Here is an 18,577-nt window from a genome sequence, read left to right as displayed (position 1 = left end):
AAGACCATCACTGCTCTCCCCGCATCCAGCAATCCTGTCCTTTCACCAGAGAAAGCAGAGAGGACGGTCAGAGACAAGCTACCCTGAGTAAATCCGGTCACCTTCTCTTTCAGGCTCCCAGCAATGGGGTCCGAGTGAACATGTCCATTGCACAGCATTTCGCTCCTCTGCACATCCTTTGGGCACTGGTGAAAGGTGCATGCGACGTTTGCATTTTCCCCGTGGTCAGCAAGTTCCCACAGACTCCACGGCCTTTGAAAGAGGATGGAGAGTGGCTTCCCTGTGACGCTGGCCTGCTCGCTCAGCTCCCTGCGAGGCTGCCCCTCCTGTCCCATGGACTGGGCAGGACGGCGTTTGCTCAAGGGATCCCTGACTTGATCCCTGTCCACCACTGGTTGTCCTGCCCTGGGTCAAGGAAGCCTGGGAGACCTAGCTGGGGAGGACTGAGGCAAAGAGGACACAGAGAATCTCACATCTGCCACCCCTGCTCTTACTAAATTCAGCAGTGGCCACACAGTATCTTTGTTCCTCCTTTAACTCTTCCTGAAGTAGTAAAGACTAGTTACAGTGCCCTCAAACTGCCTTTCAAGTTCAGACCGAGTTTGGATCCGGACCCTTGCTGAGCTTGGAGGATGCTGTCCTTGAAGACGAGCCGTCCTGAGCTCTGCAACCATGTCACAGCTCTGTCTGCTCAGTAACGGCTCCTGCTCCTCCTGCCTGTGCCCCTGGCTGAGGGCACTGCTGCACATCTGGGCTGAAGCAACACAGCTGTGCAACCAGGCAAACTCCAACTTGCCGTGAGGAACCCTGGTACCAAGCGTGCAAGACCGCGTGTCAGTGAAGGCTTTGCTTTGGAGCACAGACATGGCATGGACACAAGAGAGCTGCATGTCCTGCCAGACCCAGGCCTAAAGGAAATGTCTACATTCACTCAAGAGAACACATGCAGCCACCTTGAAGAAATTAGATCCTTCCCTGTCACCTTCCTGGTGTCCTGTCTAATGATAGGATAAAAAAAGGGATTCTCATGTCCAACTAATTTTTAATAGGAGTAATGACCCAGCAGGAAAGCAGTGACTCCCCCGGCTGAGGGAGGGAACACCAGGGATTCATTCAGCCTGTTTCACAGCAGGTTCCCCTGGAGCCCCAGGGACACCTGGAGGGAGCCGCGAGGGGCAGAGAAAGGGCTGCCTGGGGCTGGGCCTCTGCTGCTGAGCTGGGCTGGGCTCCTGGGACAAAGGCAGCTGCTGGCAATGAGGCAGCGCTGCCGAGAGACAGCTCTGCCCGGGAGCAGCTCCTCTGCCAAGCGCAGCAGGGCTGAGGGCACTGCCTGCAGGCACCGAGGGCAGAGGAGCCGGGCAGGGAGAGGGGAAAGGCAGCCTGGGCTGGGGGGATGCTGGGAGCTGACTGCAGGGAAGGATCTTCACAGCCCTCTGCATGGTAAGTCTCTGGGTGGAGGAGAATGTAGCTGGTGTTCTGGGAGGGATATCCAAAAGCTGCTGCATCCCACAGCATAGGTGACCCTTGAGGAGGACTCTCACAGTTGCCCTTGCACAGGGGAGGAGGACGTGCTGAGGAGCAGCACTTCCCTGCGGCACTGTCAGAAGGACAGGGCACGGCGGCTGCCTTCGCCCGGGGATGCTGCAGGGCTTTGCAGGCACGTGTGCAGGCAGGGGTGCCCAGGGCTGTCCTTGCGAGCAGGGTCCCTGCGCCCCAGGGGTCTGTGTGCTGGGGCAGGGACTCTGCCGCCCGCCAGGCTCAGCACTCAGCCTGCCCGGGGAGCTCCCCACAGCGCTGTGGGGACAAGCTGTGGGTGGAAGGAGTGACCCTGGCAGGGCAGGGTCCTTCTGCTGTCCGGAGGGTGCAGCGTGGGTCAGGGCAGCTCAGGCTTCTCCATCAGCCTGAGGACATTTGCAGAGGGTCATTTGAAAGATGGCAGTCAAGGTCGGGGGTTTCCTGAAAGGGAAGAAGTCTGTGCTTTGTGTCTTCTCTTCCTGGTTGTCTGGGTGGGCAGTGGGAGATGGGAAGTTGTTTCTCTGCTCTGGCGTAGGCACTGAGACCCCTGTTCACGTTAGGACCTGTCTGAGCTGCTCCTTAGCCCCCGCACGCACAGAGCTGTGCCTGGGCAGTGCCCTGCTGGCAGGAGGTGTCTGCAGGGCAGAGCTGAGCACACAGCGGGTGGGACGGGCTCTCTGAGCACTGACAGGGAGGAGAGGTGGGGACAGAGAAAGAGGCCCTGGCCAAGGAGAGCTCTAGGCAACAGAAGGATGGGCAGGACCAAAGAGAGAACATTTCCCAGCAATGCCATGGGAGGAGGGACTCAGGCATCTCCCTGCCATCCCCTGCAGTGCAGATGCTGTCCCTGGAGCAACCCCTTGTCTTCCCCAGCCACAGAGCAGAGCCTGTGCTCTTAATACCCTGGTGCCATGGCCAGGAGTTGCCCTTCCAGCACCCTGACCACAAAAGTGGAGAAAACCTGCAGTGCCTGCCTGGGTCTCCCTCTCCTGCCTCCCTTGGCAGGGTACTTTGGCACGTGCTCTTCTGCTCCTGGCTGCCCTTGTTATTGCTGTTATGCTCACTGGTGGTGGAGGGTGAGGATTCACGTGTAGCTCAGACACCAATGCTTGATGTACTGTTATGCACATATGCCCGTGGAGAAAAAGCATCCATGTCTCAGCCTGTTCACCTTCGGGGCTCTGGGTACTGCAGTGTGTGTGGCTGGCAATCACCTCAGCCTCTCTTCAGGACGTAACAAATGTAGGCGATGGGAGTCTTGCCTTGGGAGGTGCTGCTGGGCTGCAGGCTGCCCCCCAGCAGGGCAAAGCTCTCCATGGCATCTCTGTGCTGTGCAGGAGCCCCATGGAGATGACGCCTCACTGCTGAGGCCATGGAAATGCTGCTGGGTGGCTGTATGTGGGCAGGTGTAATGAGCCCCCTGTGCCCCTGGCTGGGAGGGCAGAGCTGAGATCCTCCTCACGTATGATGAGGTTTGGAGGGGTTTGGAGATCTGCACTCCGAAACTGGATTCCTCTGCTCCCAGCAGCATCCTGTTTCTTTTGGAGGGAACACCCGAGTGCAACAGTCCCACAGCTGCAAGAGCTGCCAGCACAGGGCAGCTGAGATCAGGGCCGATGGACAGACCAGTGTCCTCCACTTGGCGCGAAGGGACAGTCCCTTTGCCCCTCAGCACCCACATGATTTCACCTGCAGTGCAGCAGAAATGCCACGGATTTCTGCATTCAAAGCACTCCTCAGCTGTGGTGGGTAACTAGAAGGGAACGCAGAAAACACAACCCCCACAGCTCTGCTCTGCGCTCAGGTGAGTTGGGAGCAACAATGCTGAAAAGCTCTTTGATAACACCAGTGGATGTAGTCTGAGCTCACCCCGTGTTCCTACTTGCCTGTTGCGTTAGGGCAGGACTGACTCCTGCAGGGCCCACAGCAGAGCCACCTTCCCTCCACCAGCACCAACCAGAGCTCAACAAAAGTGTTCCTGGAAAGTGAAAGGCAGTTTCAGGGTTTCTGGAAGAAACAGATTAGTTTCTCTCTAAAGACGTCTGCCCTAACCTCCCACTTCCTTTACCTTCTTCAACAGATCCCCACACCCCAATGCATAAAATGTGAGTGTGTGTAGTATGAGAAATGGCTTGGATTTCACCCAGAGTACTCTCCCCTAACATCTCACTGTCCTTTTCGCCTTGTTCAGTGCTCCTCACCCAGAGGCAGCAGATGTCCAACAGCAGCTCCATCACACAGTTCCTCCTCCTGGCGTTCACAGACACGCGGGAGCTGCAGCTCCTGCACTTCTGGCTCTCCCTGGCCATCTACCTGGCTGCCCTCCTGGGCAACGGGCTCATCGTCACCGCCATCGCCTGCGACCACCGCCTCCACACCCCCATGTACTTCTTCCTCCTCAACCTCTCCCTCCTCGACCTGGGCTCCATCTCCACCACTCTCCCCAAATCCATGGCCAGTTCCCTCGGGGACACCAGGGACATCTCCTACGCAGGATGTGCTGCACAAGCCTTTCTGTTTCTCTTTTTGATATCAGCAGAGTTTTTTCTCCTGACGGTCATGGCCTACGACCGCTACGTGGCCATCTGCAAACCCCTGCACTACGGGACCCTGCTGGGCAGCAGAGCTTGTGCCCACATGGCAGCAGCTGCCTGGGCCACTGGGTTTCTCAATGCTCTGCTGCACACGGCCAGTACATTTTCACTGCCCCTCTCCCATGGCAATGCCCTGGAGCAGTTCTTCTGTGAAATCCCCCAGATCCTCAAGCTCTCCTGCTCAGACACCTACCTCAGGGAGGTCGGGATTCTTGGGGTCAGTGCCTGTGCAGCATTTGGGTGTTTTGTTTTCATTGTGTTGTCCTATGTGCACATCTTCAGGGCTGTGCTGAGGATCCCCTCTGAGCAGGGACGGCACAAAGCCTTTTCCACGTGCCTCCCGCACCTGGCCGTGGTCTCCCTGTTTATCAGCACTTCATTTTTTGCCTACCTAAAGCCTCCTTCCATCTCCTCTCCATCGATGGACCTCGTGGTGGCAGTGCTGTACTCGGTGGTGCCCCCAGCAGTGAACCCCCTCATCTACGGCATGAGGAACCAGGAGCTCAAGGATGCAGTGTGCAAACTGATGAGCTGATTTTATTTTTAGAAACAAGAAAATGCCTGTTTTCTTCTGCGTAGCATTCATAATGAAACTTGTTACAGCCTTAGCCTGCCTTGTGAGGTTTATGGTGTGGTGTCTTTCTTTTTCTTGTGATAATGTTGTGCACAACCAAATTTTATTATTCATCCCACTTCTAGTTCACTGTCTAGCAGTTGAGTTTGTCCAAGAGACTGTGAAATGAGGAATCGTGCTCCGCGTGTATTTCAACAACATAAAGGACCCTGCAGCAAGTTGCTTGTCCAAGACCCTTCCTCTGAAGCCTTCGGGAACTGCAGGGGCCGTGCCTGCGGACAGAGGTGGGGGGAGAAGCGTCCTGGCACAGCAGCACTGCCAGGGAGCAGCAGCATTTTCAGAGCCGCTCTCTTCCCACTTCCACACTCTCCCGTGTTGGTGCAAGGCCTGAGTGCTCTTGGAGCTGGGTCACACTCCTGCTGTGTTTTAGTCCTGTGGCTGCAGGAAGGGACAGGCAAGGAGCACTTCTCTGATACAGCTGACCTCCACATCACCATGTCTGTCATGGAAGGGCATGTCCTGAGCGCAGTATCTGGAGGCATATGTCTTCCTCCAGAGCTGCTCTCAAGGACATGCCCAAGGAACAGCCTCTAAAGAGGCTCATTGGTTTGCTTGGTCTCCGTGGCTCAGTGTATTGAGATCATGGACCCGGTATGGGCTTCAAGGGTCTGCGGGCTGGGTCAGGTGCTGTTTGTTGGTGCCAGCACCCATGCAGGTGGCAAACGATCTCTGATGGACCTTCCTGGGGCTCTAGGGCATGTGACAGGGCTGATGGCAGGTGAATGTTTTCCTGGAGGGACTTGGGAGCTGCCAGGAGAGCAGAGGGGATGTGCAGGGAGGGACAGCGTGTGCCAGGGAGTTAGCAGTGAATGGACCCCACCAAGCACCAGCCTGTCCAGCACGGTGTCACCCAAGGATAATACTCTAAATCTGGGTGTGAACTGGCAAACTGGAGCTCAGCAACCCCAGGGGATGCAGCAGGCACAGGGAAAGGGGTCTGGTGAATGATTTATTTGTCTTACCTTCAGTGAACTTAGATTCATAGAATGCTTTGGGATGGAAGGGACCTTTAGAGGTCTTCTAGTGCAACCCCCTCAGTGAGCAGGGACATCTTCAACTAGATCAGGTTGCTCAGAACCCTGTCCAACCTCAACTTGAATGTTTCTAGGGATGGGGCCTCCACAACCTCTCTTGGAAATGTGTTCCAGCACTTTAACACCCCCACTGTAAAGAATTTTTTCCTTACATCCAGTCTAAATCTAGCCTCCTTTAGTTTAAAACCATTAACCCCTTGGCCTGTCACAGTGGGCCTTACTAAAGAGGTTGCCCTCATCCTTCCTATCATCCCCCTTTAAGTACTGAAAGGCCACAGTAAGGTCTCCCCAAAGCTGTCTCTTCTCCAGGCTGAACAACCCCAACTCCCTCAGCCTCTCCTCGTAGGAGAGGGGCTCCAGCCCTCGGATCACTTCTGTGGCCCTCCCCTGGACCCTCTCCAACAGCTCCATGTCCTTCCTGTGCTGAGGGCTGCAGAGCTGGATGCAGCACTCCAGGTGGGGTCTGACCAGAGCAGAGCAGAGGGGCAGAATCACCTCCCGCGACCTGCTGGCCGTGCTGCTTTTGATGCAGCCCAGGATACAGTTGGCCTTCTGGGCTGCGAGCGCACATTGTTGGCCCATGTCCAGCTTTTTGTTCACCAGCGCTCCCAAGTCCTTCTCCACAGGGCTGCTCTCAATCCCTTCATCCCCCAGCCTATATTGATACTGGGGGTTGCCCCATCCCAGGTGCAGAACCTTGCACTTGGCCTTCTTGAACTTCATGAGGTTCTCACAGGCCCACCTCTCCAGCTTGTCTAGGCCTCTTTGGGTGACATCCTGCCCTTCTGGTGTGTCAGCTGCACCACTCAGCTTGGTGTCACCTGCAAACTTGCTGAGGGTGCGCTCGATCCCACTGTCTATGTCATTGATGAAGATATTAAATAGAACCAGAACCAGTATGGACCCCCTGAGGGACCCCACTTGTCCTAGTTCCCCACCTGGATGTTGAGCCATTGATCACTGCCCTCTGGATGTGACCATCCAGCCAGTTCCTTATCCACCAAACAGTCCAGCCATCAAATCTGTATCTCTCCATTTTAGAGAGAAGGATGCTGTGGGGAATCGTGTCTAAAGGTCTTGCAGAAGTCCAGGTAGATGACATCCATAGCTCTTCCCTTGTCCACTGATGCAGTCACTCCATCATAGAAGGCTGTTAGGTTGGTCAGGCAGGACTTGCCCTTGGTGAAGCCATGCTGGCTGCCTCGGATCGCCTCCCTGTCCTTAGCATAGCTTCTAGCAGGATCTGTTCCACAATCTTCCCCGGCACAGAGGTGAGGCTGACAGGACAGTTGTTCCCCGGCCCCCCTTTCTACCCTTTCTAAAGATGGGCACAATGTTTCCCTTCTTCCAGTCACCAGGGACCTCACTTGGCTGCCAAGACTTTTCAAATATCATGAAGAGTGGCTTGGCAACTACGTCAGCCAGTTCCCTCAGGACTCAGATGCACCTCATCACGTCTGATACACTCGTGTATGTTCAGGCTCCTCAGGTGGTCACGAATCCAATATTCCCTTACAGTGGGAGGGGCTTTACACCCTGGTCTCCATCCTGTGGTCCATCAGCTCACAAGGGTGAGGAGAGAGGTTACCAGTGAAGGCTGCGGCAAAAAAAATTGTAGAGCACCTCAGCCTTCCCCTCATCTGTTGTTACTAGGCCATCATTCTTGTTCATCGGAGGGGTATGGTTTCTTTAAACTTCCTTTTCCGGTTGACATGCCTGTAGAAGCCCTTCTTGTTATTCTTTGCATCCCTTGCCAAATTCAGCTCCAGCTGCGCCTTGGCCCTCCTCGCCCCATCCCTACACAACCAGGCAGCGTCCCTATCCTCTTCCCAGGATACCTGTCCCTGCTTCCATTGCCTGTGCAGTTCCCTCTTGCTCTTTCGTTTAACCAGCATGTCTCGACTCAGCCTTGTCTATAGTGCTGTTAATACAAAAATTATGAAAAAAGTCATGAAAATTCCTAAAAGTCCTAGCAATGCTGGAGAGGAGGACTTTTTCAGCTATTCCATTGAGTTCTTTTCTGCAGAGGTTTCAAGAATTTCCTTCAATCTACATTCGCAGTTGGATTTGCTTCTCCACACAGAGAGGCTGCAAGTGCCCTGGGGTAGCTGAAGAAGCCGTGTGTGCCAAGGGATATGCTAGTCCTTCTGGAGCACGAGCTGCTCTGCAGGCAGAGTACCTCGGGGTGGTGGGGAGCATCACCTGCCTCCAGCACTGCCGGGGCGGCTGAGCCGGGACCTCTCCAGCACAGCAGCACGTTGTGCATGGCTGCTGGCTGTGAGGCCGTGTCTGCCTGGCCAGCAGTGGGGAGAGAGATACTTGGAGGTCTTCAGAGCCGTTACAATACAGCCCCCAACAAGATGAAATATCTGGGGAGGTTAGGGGAATCTGGGTCAAGGGAGATGGGAGATTTAGTGGAGGGAAGAGGGTCTTGGCCAAACAAGATGAAAGACTTTGAAGAGGAAAGATCTGTTCAGGTAATTTTGATGCCACTGTGACAGTGTCTGTGAAAACATTCCTGTTAAGCCTTTCCCCTGGGCCAGCAGGAGGTGCAAGGCTGTGAGGGTGGCTGTGTTTTCACATCTGTCTCTGGAGTTGATAGGCCAGCAGCAGAAATGTGGCTGGGAAAGGGACTGTGAGGTCACCTCTTCCTGAAGTAGCTGGTACGCCAGCCCTGGAATCATGGTTAGGATACATGCTTTTAGGCTCACACCTGCCAGTGTCTCTGATAGGCCAGCAAAGGCACGTGGTTGGCAAGTTGATTGTGGGAGTCCCTTTCCCTGAGTACCTGGTTGGCCCATCCAGGAAGAGGACTTGGATACGGTTGTCACGTCCTTTGTGCCCGAGTACCTGATGGGACAGCAGCAGGCACGCGGTTTGGTTGGGTTTATCCCAGAAGCTGAAAGGCCAGCAGCAGCCATGTGGCTTTCACCAGGAGAAAAGATCATGATGAGGTTACTTCCCTCTGGACAGCTGGTGCAGCAAGTCTTGGAGATCCCATCTGTAGAAGGGTCATCCCGTTTTGCTCCTGTGAGCACTTTCAGTGTTTTCTTCAAGGGAAAAATCTGTCAAGGCATCATTTCTACTGCCCGCAAAGAGGCTGTTCACATGTGAATCCGTTGTTGCAGTTTTGGATATAGGTGAGGACATGCAGGTGACCTAATGACTGGTACCAGGTGGGAGCTTCCTGCAGGCTTCTCATTACAATCAAATTCATTCTGCAAGCCAGGAGTGTGCCCAGCACAACACAGCCTGAAGGCTGAGCTGTACGTGGAGCGCGGCACAGCACAGGCCTGGGCCTGCTCAGGTTTGCTGTTACATGGCTCACTAACTTCTTGATGTACAACGCTCTTCTGGTGGGCATCCCGGAGCTGCCTGAGGAAGGCTGGGAAGGGGACTTCCATTGCGTGTAACCCCTGTAGCAGAGCAACTCGGCGCACACACTAGGTGGGACGATCCCCCGTGTGCCTGGCATAGCAATAACGAAGGCCTGCTTTCTGAAACTACAGATGGAGTTTTAGAGGGTTCCTATAGTTGCTGACTTACAGTATCAACCCGCCAGGGTGGGAATGATCTCCTGGAGATGTGTTTCACACAAAGACAGGGCAGGACTGGTGGAAGAGATGGAGGGCAGCTTCGGCCGCAGCGTGAGTGAGGTGGCAGAGTAGAAAACCCTGTGGGAAGGGAGCAGGACAAACTGTAGCAGGGCTGAGCAGGGAGGAAGGATGGCCTCCCCCACCTGCTGGCAGTGCTCTTCCTAGTGCAGCCCAGGATGTTGTTGTCTGCCTTTGCTGTAAAGCTGCAAAGGTGGGAGAAGGGAGGGCTTTGGCGAGACCTAGTAAGAGCCTTCCCATATCTTCTTGGATATCAGCAAGTGAATGGAGCCAGGTTCCTCACTGTTGTGCAGGAGGGGAGGATGAGGGCCAATAGGCATCGGTGAGACAGGTGAGGAGAAAATTTCTCCCCATCAAGACAGTCAAGCACTGAAGCAGATTTCCCGGAGAGCTTGTGTCATCTCCATCCCTGGAGCTTTTCAAGCCCCAAATGAATACAGCCATAAGTAACCTGGTCTGAGCCCATAGCTGACCCTCCTCTGAGCAGCAGGTGGGCTGAGACAGCTCACGAGATCCCTTCCAGCATAAACAATTCAGCGTTTCCTTCCACCACAGATGGTGCCTTCATGATGGGTGGCAAAGCGCTCAGGATCCCAGTGACCACGGAAGTCAGCCAGAAGGAATTTTGGTCAGATGATCTGTGGCCTTCTTGTCTCACTCCAGGCGTTGTTGCTCAGCTGCAGGGCTGCATGGCAGGTACCCCAAAAACAGCCCTGATCACTTCATTTGCTTTTCTTTCTTTTCCCCCTCTTTTCCCACTCACAATTCCTTCCCCTTGACCATCCTTGTACCAGCCCATGCAAAAAGCCCACCTCTGTTTACCCTTTCTTCCCTGCGCCTAGTTTGGCTTCCTTTGCACCCTGAGCTTGTACCTGCCTTTGTTTCTGAGCTTGTCACCATGGCAATTCCTACCTTGCTGAGCAATTCCATTAAACCAGTACCTCCTATTATTATCAGTAGTGTTTTGTAATGCCTGATAATTATTTTGTCAGAGGCACCATGTGTCAGGGTGAACCATCCGTACATGCACATCAAGAGCTGGCCCAACGGAGCTTCACTCTTAGAGGACGTTGAGAAACTCTGGGATTTGCTCAGCATAAACCTCCCAGTGTTTTACAAGGAGAAGCTGCAAGTCCTTACTGGGGGCAGGATAACCCCAAACATGGGGGCCGACTGGGACCGAACCTCTAAGCTGTGACCCTGGGGAGGGGGCCTGGGCTTTACGAGCCAGTGGTGCCTGCTCACCATGAATAAGGCCAACCCCATACAAGCCTGCATTAGGGGGACCATGGCCGCCAACACAAGGGAGCCGTTCATACCCCTTGAATCAGCAGTGGTGTGGCCACATCCAGACTAGTGTGTCTGCGTGTGAGGCTCCCGGTTCTGGAAGGAAGAGGAGGAACTGGAGAGGCTCCAGAGGCTATCTGCCAGGTGGGGTTTGGGGCCTGCATGGAGAAGCTGAGGGATCTGGCCTTCTGCAAGGGGAAAACATGCCGGCACGGGATAGTGCACGACAGGCTGCAGCAGAGATGGCTGAGGGCTCTGCCAAGACTGAAAGGCCCAAAGGAACCAAGGTCTTTGTCCCCTTGGCTATGGCCACTGAGGCCTTCCAGGAGAAACTTTATTTTGAGGCTCTGGACTTTGTTTCTTCCTTGTCCCTGCCTGGGGATGCCGGGACACGTTGCACAGGTTTTCCATGCTTGGCATTGCTCAGCCTCATGTCCCACTGTCCCCAGAAAGAGCCCTGAACCACGTGTGAGGGGCAGGATCCACCTTCCCAGGGCTGGGGGTCAGGGCTTGGCCTCTCTGCTTTCTGATAAAATTAGGGTTTTTCTCTGCATTACAGCCACCTGCACAGGGCCCTTCCCTTTCTGCAGCCACAGCCTCCAATTAGCTGCTCTAACGAGGCCCTAGGGAGGCTTTGCCAGTAATGGCCCTCATGGGCCTCATTGATGCTTCAGGTACTTTGGGTTTTGCTCTGACTTTGACTTCTTGAGAAGTTCATCAATCTTCTCAGTGTCTGAGGTTCATGGACTCACCGCAAATGCACCACGGAGCTCATTAAAATACAAAAAGCTCTAACAAGTTCTGTCTCTTCCTGTAATTTCCTTCAAGTCTTTAAGACTTGCACACCTAATTGGAGTTTTTTCATAGTGTGGTTATGGAGGAAATGTTCATACTGTACCTAATAAAAATGTTGGGTTTTTTCTGAGTTTATTTTAAAGGGTATATTCTATTGATTTTCATTTTAAAGAAGAGGGGATAGAAGCATACTCCAACTGAGACTGATCCAGATTGTCTCCTCAGGAGGTCCGGGCAGGTAGGGAAGCAGTCCCCTGAGGTCTGACACTGTAGGGACAGCTTTGCTCCTCACCTCCCCAGCCCTGCCATTTCTGTCCCTGGCCACCTGGGACTTAGATCACTTTTCCTTGCATCATACTTTTTCACTGGTCTCTGCAGCTGGATGTTACAGCTCCATTGCACCAACTCCCCCCACTCTCCTTCGAGAACTGGCTGCACACAGGCACAGAAGGGTTTTTACTATTTGTAAGGAAAGAAAATTAAAGCATGGCCAGTTTTCATGATCAGGAAAACACACTCTGCAACCATATGCTAAGTACGAGCTGCCTCTGATGAGGCCGCCTCTCTCAAGGGATAACCTTATCAGAAATGTTTTAGCTAGGGAGATACAAAAGGTAGATATGAACGTAATTAAGAGATGGCTAAAGAGCCCATTAGACTACTGACAGCTTCTAACTCCCTGAAGCTCAAAGCTGCTGCATAGGTGAGAGGTATCTGAATGACCAAAGAGTACAGGGAGGAAATAACTGGAGGGTAATGGAAAGGGCCTTTGTGCCGAGAGATGCTGCTGAAAAGATGACTTTAGGAAAGGTCGTTCTATCCTGGACAGGCTAACCCACTACAGCACCACCACATCAGGACTGCTGCGTCGAGCCTGGGGCTCACTGGCACAAGGAAGGTGCTGACAGACTGGAGCAAGTCCTGCCAAGGCCAGGAGGATGGTTGGTGCCTGGAGCACCTTCTGGACAAGGAGAGGCTGAGAGAGCCGGGTTTTTGAGAAATCCCTCAGAGACAAACACCGCAGCAAGGACCCAGGCCAGCTGGTGGGATCTCAGTCAATGGAGATTTCCAAAATTGGTTGAGACAAGCACCTGACTGAGCTGGAGCTGCCTGAGAACAGGCTTGGCTGAGAGCCCAGCTGTGGCAAGAGCTGTGGGACTTGTCGCATAATGACTGTCAGCAGGAAACTGTTTTCCATTTTATTAATAATGGCGGTTGGAGTTGGGTGTCATGAAGGCCCAGAGGAGGATGGGGGTGACCATGCAGCAAAGGTCCCTCCTCAGAGCTGGGGTGTGCGGCCAGCGATGGAAATGGCCAGTGTGTGGGACTGGTCTGGGACAGCCTCCTGGGGCAGCTTCCCTGGGGTGTCCTGGCAACATGGCCCAGGCGAGGCCCCTTTCTTCTGCACCTCTGATGCATTGCTTTCTTCACCATGACGCCTGGCTCTGCACTGTGAGTGCTGTCTGTCCCGGCCCTGCACGCTCACACACCTTAGCTCTGCACTGAGCTCTTTCCCGGGCCCTTTCCAGCCCAGCCATGCCCCTCCCCAGCTCTCCCCACCTCCCCTGCCCTCTCCCAGCCCAGCACAGCCCAGCCGAGCAGCCCAGGCTGGGCTGGCTCCGCAGCGCTGCCCACCGCAGGGTGCTGCAGAGCTCTGGGCACTCACACCACAGCCCCAGCCCCTCTGCAGGGCACAGCAGCCGCTGGGGCAGAGCGGGGGGTTCAGGCCATGAGGAAACAGAGCCTCGTCACTCTCTGGCTCTCCTGAATTCATACTGTAGCTGATCCCCAAGTCTGACTCAGTTTGCCCCCTTCTCTGCTCCCACCAGCCCCACTGCCCAGGGAAGCACCACACTCCTGGCCCTGGGGGTCCTCAGGCACCTCCTGCATCTCTCCTGCATCCCTCTCCTGTGCCTGCTGGGTTCCCCCTCACTCCATGGCACTGCAGAGTCCTCCTTTGTGGATACGTTGATTCAGTGCTTTACTTTTGGGGGACTTCCCTTGGAGGCTGTTTCACCTTTTGAGACTCCATTCGTTTGAACCCCAGGACACATGGTGAGTCCCCACCCTCTCCTCACCCCTCCAAATTCATTTCCAGAGAGTCTGGTATCTGCCATCACTCCTGTCATCCATGAAGCAACCTGAGGAAGTAATGGGGAGCTCATGGACCATCTCCACTGCCACTGGACACCAAGAAGAGAGCCTTTAAAACCAGAACCTTTAATCCAGTGGAACCCAACGTTACCAAGACCTTAACTCCAAAACCACTCAGAACAAAAGGAGAGCAGAAACTTTAAAAGACCAATTCCTTGGGCATTTTCTTGGAAGCAGGTTTGGAGGAAGAGGCCAGCCTTCAGGCACTGCAGCCAGGAGATACCCTTTTATTGAAGAGCTGCAAGCAGAGAGGCCACACCTGACAGGGTGTTGTGCAAGGGTCAGACACAACAGGATCAAACCTCAACAGTAGGAGTATAAACCCAGAAAATTAGAAAGTTGGATTATCACAACAGCAAAAAGCAGACTCGTGCTCTAAGATAAACTCTGAAACTGTGCAGAGGAGGGGAGGCGGGTTATATTCAGTGAAGCAGCATCCATTGGATTACTCTCCATAAAGCATCCTTGATTTCCTTGTTCCTCATGCCGTAGATGATGGGGTTCATTGCTGGAGGCACCACCGAGTACAGCACTGCCACCACCAGGTCCAGGGGTGGGGAGGAGACGGAGGGGGGCTTTAGGTAGGCAAACATGGCAGTGCTGAGAAACAGGGAGACCACGGCCAGGTGAGGGAGGCACGTGGAAAAGGCTTTGTGCCGTCCCTGCTCAGAGGGGATCCTCAGCACAGCCCTGAAGATCTGCACATAGGACAGCACAATGAAAACAAAACACCCAAATGCTGCACAGACACTAACCCCAAGAAGCCCGACCTCCCTGAGGTAGGTGTCTGAGCAGGAGAGCTTGAGGATCTGGGGGATTTCACAGAAGAACTGCCCCAGGGCATTGCCATGGCAGAGGGGCAGTGAAAATGTACTGGCTGTGTGCAGCCCAGCATTGAGAAACCCACCGGCCCAGGCAGCTGCTGCCATGAGGGCACAAGCTCTGCTGCCCAGCAGGGTCCCGTAGTGCAGGGGTTTGCAGATGGCCACGTAGCGGTCGTAGGCCATGACCGTCAGGAGAAAAAACTCTGCTGATATCAAAAAGAGAAACAGAAATGCTTGTGCAGCACATCCTGCGTAGGAGATGTCCCTGGTGTCCCCGAGGGAATTGGCCATGGATTTGGGGAGAGTGGTGGAGATGGAGCCCAGGTCGAGGAGGGAGAGGTTGAGGAGGAAGAAGTACATGGGGGTGTGGAGGCGGTGGTCGCAGGCGATGGCGGTGACGATGAGCCCGTTGCCCAGGAGGGCAGCCAGGTAGATGGCCAGGGAGAGCCAGAAGTGCAGGAGCTGCAGCTCCCGCATGTCTGTGAACGCCAGGAGGAGGAACTGTGTGATGGAGCTGCTGTTGGACATCTGCTGCCTCTGGGTGAGGAGCACTGAACAAGGCGAAAAGGACAGTGAGATGTTAGGGGAGAGTACTCTGGGTGAAATCCAAGCCATTTCTCATACTACACACACTCACATTTTATGCATTGGGGTGTGGGGATCTGTTGAAGAAGGTAAAGGAAGTGAGAGGTTAGGGCAGACGTCTTTAGAGAGAAACTAATCTGTTTCTTCCAGAAACCCTGAAACTGCCTTTCACTTTCCAGGAACACTTTTGTTGAGCTCTGGTTGGTGCTGGTGGAGGGAAGGTGGCTCTGCTGTGGGCCCTGCAGGAGTCAGTCCTGCCCTAACGCAACAGGCAAGTAGGAACACGGGGTGAGCTCAGACTACATCCACTGGTGTTATCAAAGAGCTTTTCAGCATTGTTGCTCCCAACTCACCTGAGCGCAGAGCAGAGCTGTGGGGGTTGTGTTTTCTGCGTTCCCTTCTAGTTACCCACCACAGCTGAGGAGTGCTTTGAATGCAGAAATCCGTGGCATTTCTGCTGCACTGCAGGTGAAATCATGTGGGTGCTGAGGGGCAAAGGGACTGTCCCTTCGCGCCAAGTGGAGGACACTGGTCTGTCCATCGGCCCTGATCTCAGCTGCCCTGTGCTGGCAGCTCTTGCAGCTGTGGGACTGTTGCACTCGGGTGTTCCCTCCAAAAGAAACAGGATGCTGCTGGGAGCAGAGGAATCCAGTTTCGGAGTGCAGATCTCCAAACCCCTCCAAACCTCATCATACGAGAGGAGGATCTCAGCTCTGCCCTCCCAGCCAGGGGCACAGGGGGCTCATTACACCTGCCCACATACAGCCACCCAGCAGCATTTCCATGGCCTCAGCAGTGAGGCGTCATCTCCATGGGGCTCTTGCACAGTACAGAGATGCCATGGAGAGCTTTGCCCTGCTGGGGGGCAGCCTGCAGCCCAGCAGCACCTCCCAAGGCAAGACTCCCATCGCCTACATTTGTTACGTCCTGAAGAGAGGCTGAGGTGATTGCCAGCCACACACACTGCAGTACCCAGAGCCCCGAAGGTGAACAGGCTGAGACATGGATGCTTTTTCTCCACAGACATATGTGCATAACGGTACATCAAGCATTGGTGTCTGAGCTACACGTGAATCCTCACCCTCCACCACCAGTGAGCATAACAGCAATAACAAGGGCAGCCAGGAGCAGAAGAGCACGTGCCGAAGTACCCTGCCAAGGGAGGCAGGAGAGGGAGACCCAGGCAGGCACTGCAGGTTTTCTCCACTTTTGTGGTCAGGGTGCTGGAAGGGCAACTCCTGGCCATGGCACCAGGGTATTAAGGGCAGAAGCTCTGCTCTGTGAGTGGGGGAGACAAGGGGTTGCTCCAGGGACAGCATCTGCACTGCAGGGGATGGCAGGGAGATGCCTGGGTCCCCCCCTACAGTATTGCCCTGCAGACACCTCCTGGCAGCAGGGCACTGCCCAGGGACAGCTCTGTGCGTGCGGGGGCTAAGGAGCAGCTCAGACAGGTCCTAACGTGAACAGGGGTCTCAGTGGCTACGCCAGAGCAGAGAAACAACTTCCCATCTCCCACTGCCCACCCAGACAACCAGGAAGAGAAGACACAAAGCACAGACTTCTTCCCTTTCAGGAAACCCCCGACCTTGACTGCCATCTTTCAAATGACCCTCTGCAAATGTCCTCAGGCTGATGGAGAAGCCTGAGCAGCCCTGACCCACGCAGCACCCTCCGGACAGCAGAAGGACCCTGCCCTGCCAGGGTCACTCCTTCCACCCACAGCTTGTCCCCACAGCGCTGTGGGGAGCTCCCCGGGCAGGCTGAGTGCTGAGCCTGGCAGGCGGCAGAGTCCCTGCCCCAGCACACAGACCCCTGGGGCGCAGGGACCCTGCTCGCAAGGACAGCCCTGGGCACCCCTGCCTGCACACGTGCCTGCAAAGCCCTGCAGCATCCCCGGGCGAAGGCAGCCGCCGTGCCCTGTCCTTCTGACAGTGCCGCAGGGAAGTGCTGCTCCTCAGCACGTCCTCCTCCTCTGTGCAAGGGCAGCTGTGAGAGTCCTCCTCAAGGATCACCTGTGCTGTGGGATGCAGCAGCTTTTGGATATCCCTCCCAGAACACCAGTTACATTCTCCTCCACCCAGAGACTTACCACGCAGAGGGCTGTGAAGATCCTTCCCTGCAGTCAGCTCCCAGCATCCCCCCAGCCCAGGCTGCCTTTCCCCTCTCCCTGCCCGGCTCCTCTGCCCTCGGTGCCTGCAGGCAGTGCCCTCAGCCCTGCTGCGCTTGGCAGAGGAGCTGCTCCTGGGCAGAGCTGTCTCTCGGCAGCGCTGCCTCATTGCCAGCAGCTGCCTTTGTCCCAGGAGCCCAGCCCAGCTCAGCAGCAGAGGCCCAGCCCCAGGCAGCCCTTTCTCTGCCCCTCGCGGCTCCCTCCAGGTGTCCCTGGGGCTCCAGGGGAACCTGCTGTGAAACGGGCTGAATGAATCCCTGAGGTTCCCTCCCTCAGCCGGGGGAGTCACTGCTTTCCTGCTGGGTCATTACTCCTATTAGAAAATTAGAAAAAGTGATTGAAGTCACTTAACTTCAGTCGGCGAAGCACGGGTTTATTTCAGCTACATAGTCCAAGGAAGATGAGCACAAGGAGCAGACAAGAAGCTGCACCTTGGTGGCATGCCACAGTTGCCTACTCAATGAGTCTAAGCTGCCACTTGGAAAAGGAGCAGATGTTCCCAGGAGTGGGGGGTAACCTGAGGGTAACAAATGTCCACGGCGATCGGAAGCCAAGAAGGTCTAGGAGGGTGCACTGCACCAGCTCCTCTTCCCTGTGGCTCCTGGAGTTCCATCTTGCCCCATACACTTCCTTTCAAATGGTACATTGGAGGAATACAACTCCAAGGAGCTTGCTGATTCTGTGAGCCAGGAGGAGGCCACAGGCTGCCGGACTCTTTGACCCATACTCAGCCCCAGCTTAGAAATGCTGTGCAACGCCCTGCCCCCCACTCCAGAGAAACAATTTACGTAGGCACCAAAGTCCTTTGGAGCTCTGGAGACACTGTCTCCAGGGAACGCTGTCCATGAAACATGGTCCATGCTGACTGCTCTGTGAAGGACTGGCACAGGCAGCTTGATGAAGACTTGTCCCTGGCTTCCCGGCAAGGGCCAGCAGTTTCCCAGATGGTTTTCAGGCTGGAAGGAGAAGAAACTACATTCACATGGAGAAGGGTGGCCTGGCTCTCATTGCTGCTATCAGCATCAGAGGATTAAGAACTGATTTGGCCAACCAGCTCTGCTCTGAACCGCAGCCAGTACCTTTAGTCGGACCCTGCAATTACGGAACAGAGAAGCAGCCATGGGAATTCATGCGTCACAAGCGCCCTTGAGCGAGAAGCACTTGGATGGCAGGGACCTGGGTGCGCTACTTGTAGAAGCTCTCTGGCCTCTCCCAGTGCGGAGCAACTCGTCAAGAACAAGAAAGGGATGGTGTGGCTGAAAGGCACCTTCCCAGAGCAGGTGGCAACTAAGGGCCCACCTGGACGAGCCTTTCCTGTAAGGGGAAGCCATTGCTCCCCCTCATCCAGTCCCACCTCCTCCCACTGGCACCAGC

General features: G+C 55.0%; 2 protein-coding genes across 2 annotated transcripts; one reads left to right on the top strand and one right to left on the bottom strand.

The window, feature by feature from the left end:
* The first annotated feature begins 3,729 nt into the window (after nt 1–3,729).
* On the top strand, nt 3,730–4,771 carry LOC135311156 (olfactory receptor 14J1-like). Its single transcript, XM_064440297.1, has one exon. It carries the CDS (start codon nt 3,730–3,732, stop codon nt 4,642–4,644), a length of 915 nt encoding a protein of 304 aa, XP_064296367.1. The 3' UTR covers nt 4,645–4,771.
* Nucleotides 4,772–14,049: 9,278 nt separating this feature from the next.
* On the bottom strand, nt 14,050–14,979 carry LOC135311149 (olfactory receptor 14C36-like). The gene has a single exon (XM_064440289.1). The coding sequence runs from the start codon at nt 14,977–14,979 to the stop codon at nt 14,050–14,052; it is 930 nt and encodes a 309-aa protein (XP_064296359.1).
* Nucleotides 14,980–18,577: the final 3,598 nt, after the last annotated feature.

This window comes from Phalacrocorax carbo, unplaced genomic scaffold (genome assembly GCF_963921805.1).
Source record: "Phalacrocorax carbo unplaced genomic scaffold, bPhaCar2.1 SCAFFOLD_54, whole genome shotgun sequence".
Classification (NCBI taxonomy): Eukaryota; Metazoa; Chordata; class Aves; order Suliformes; family Phalacrocoracidae; genus Phalacrocorax; species Phalacrocorax carbo.
Note: the sequence above shows the minus strand (reverse complement) of the source record. Positions and strands in the feature narration are given on the sequence as shown.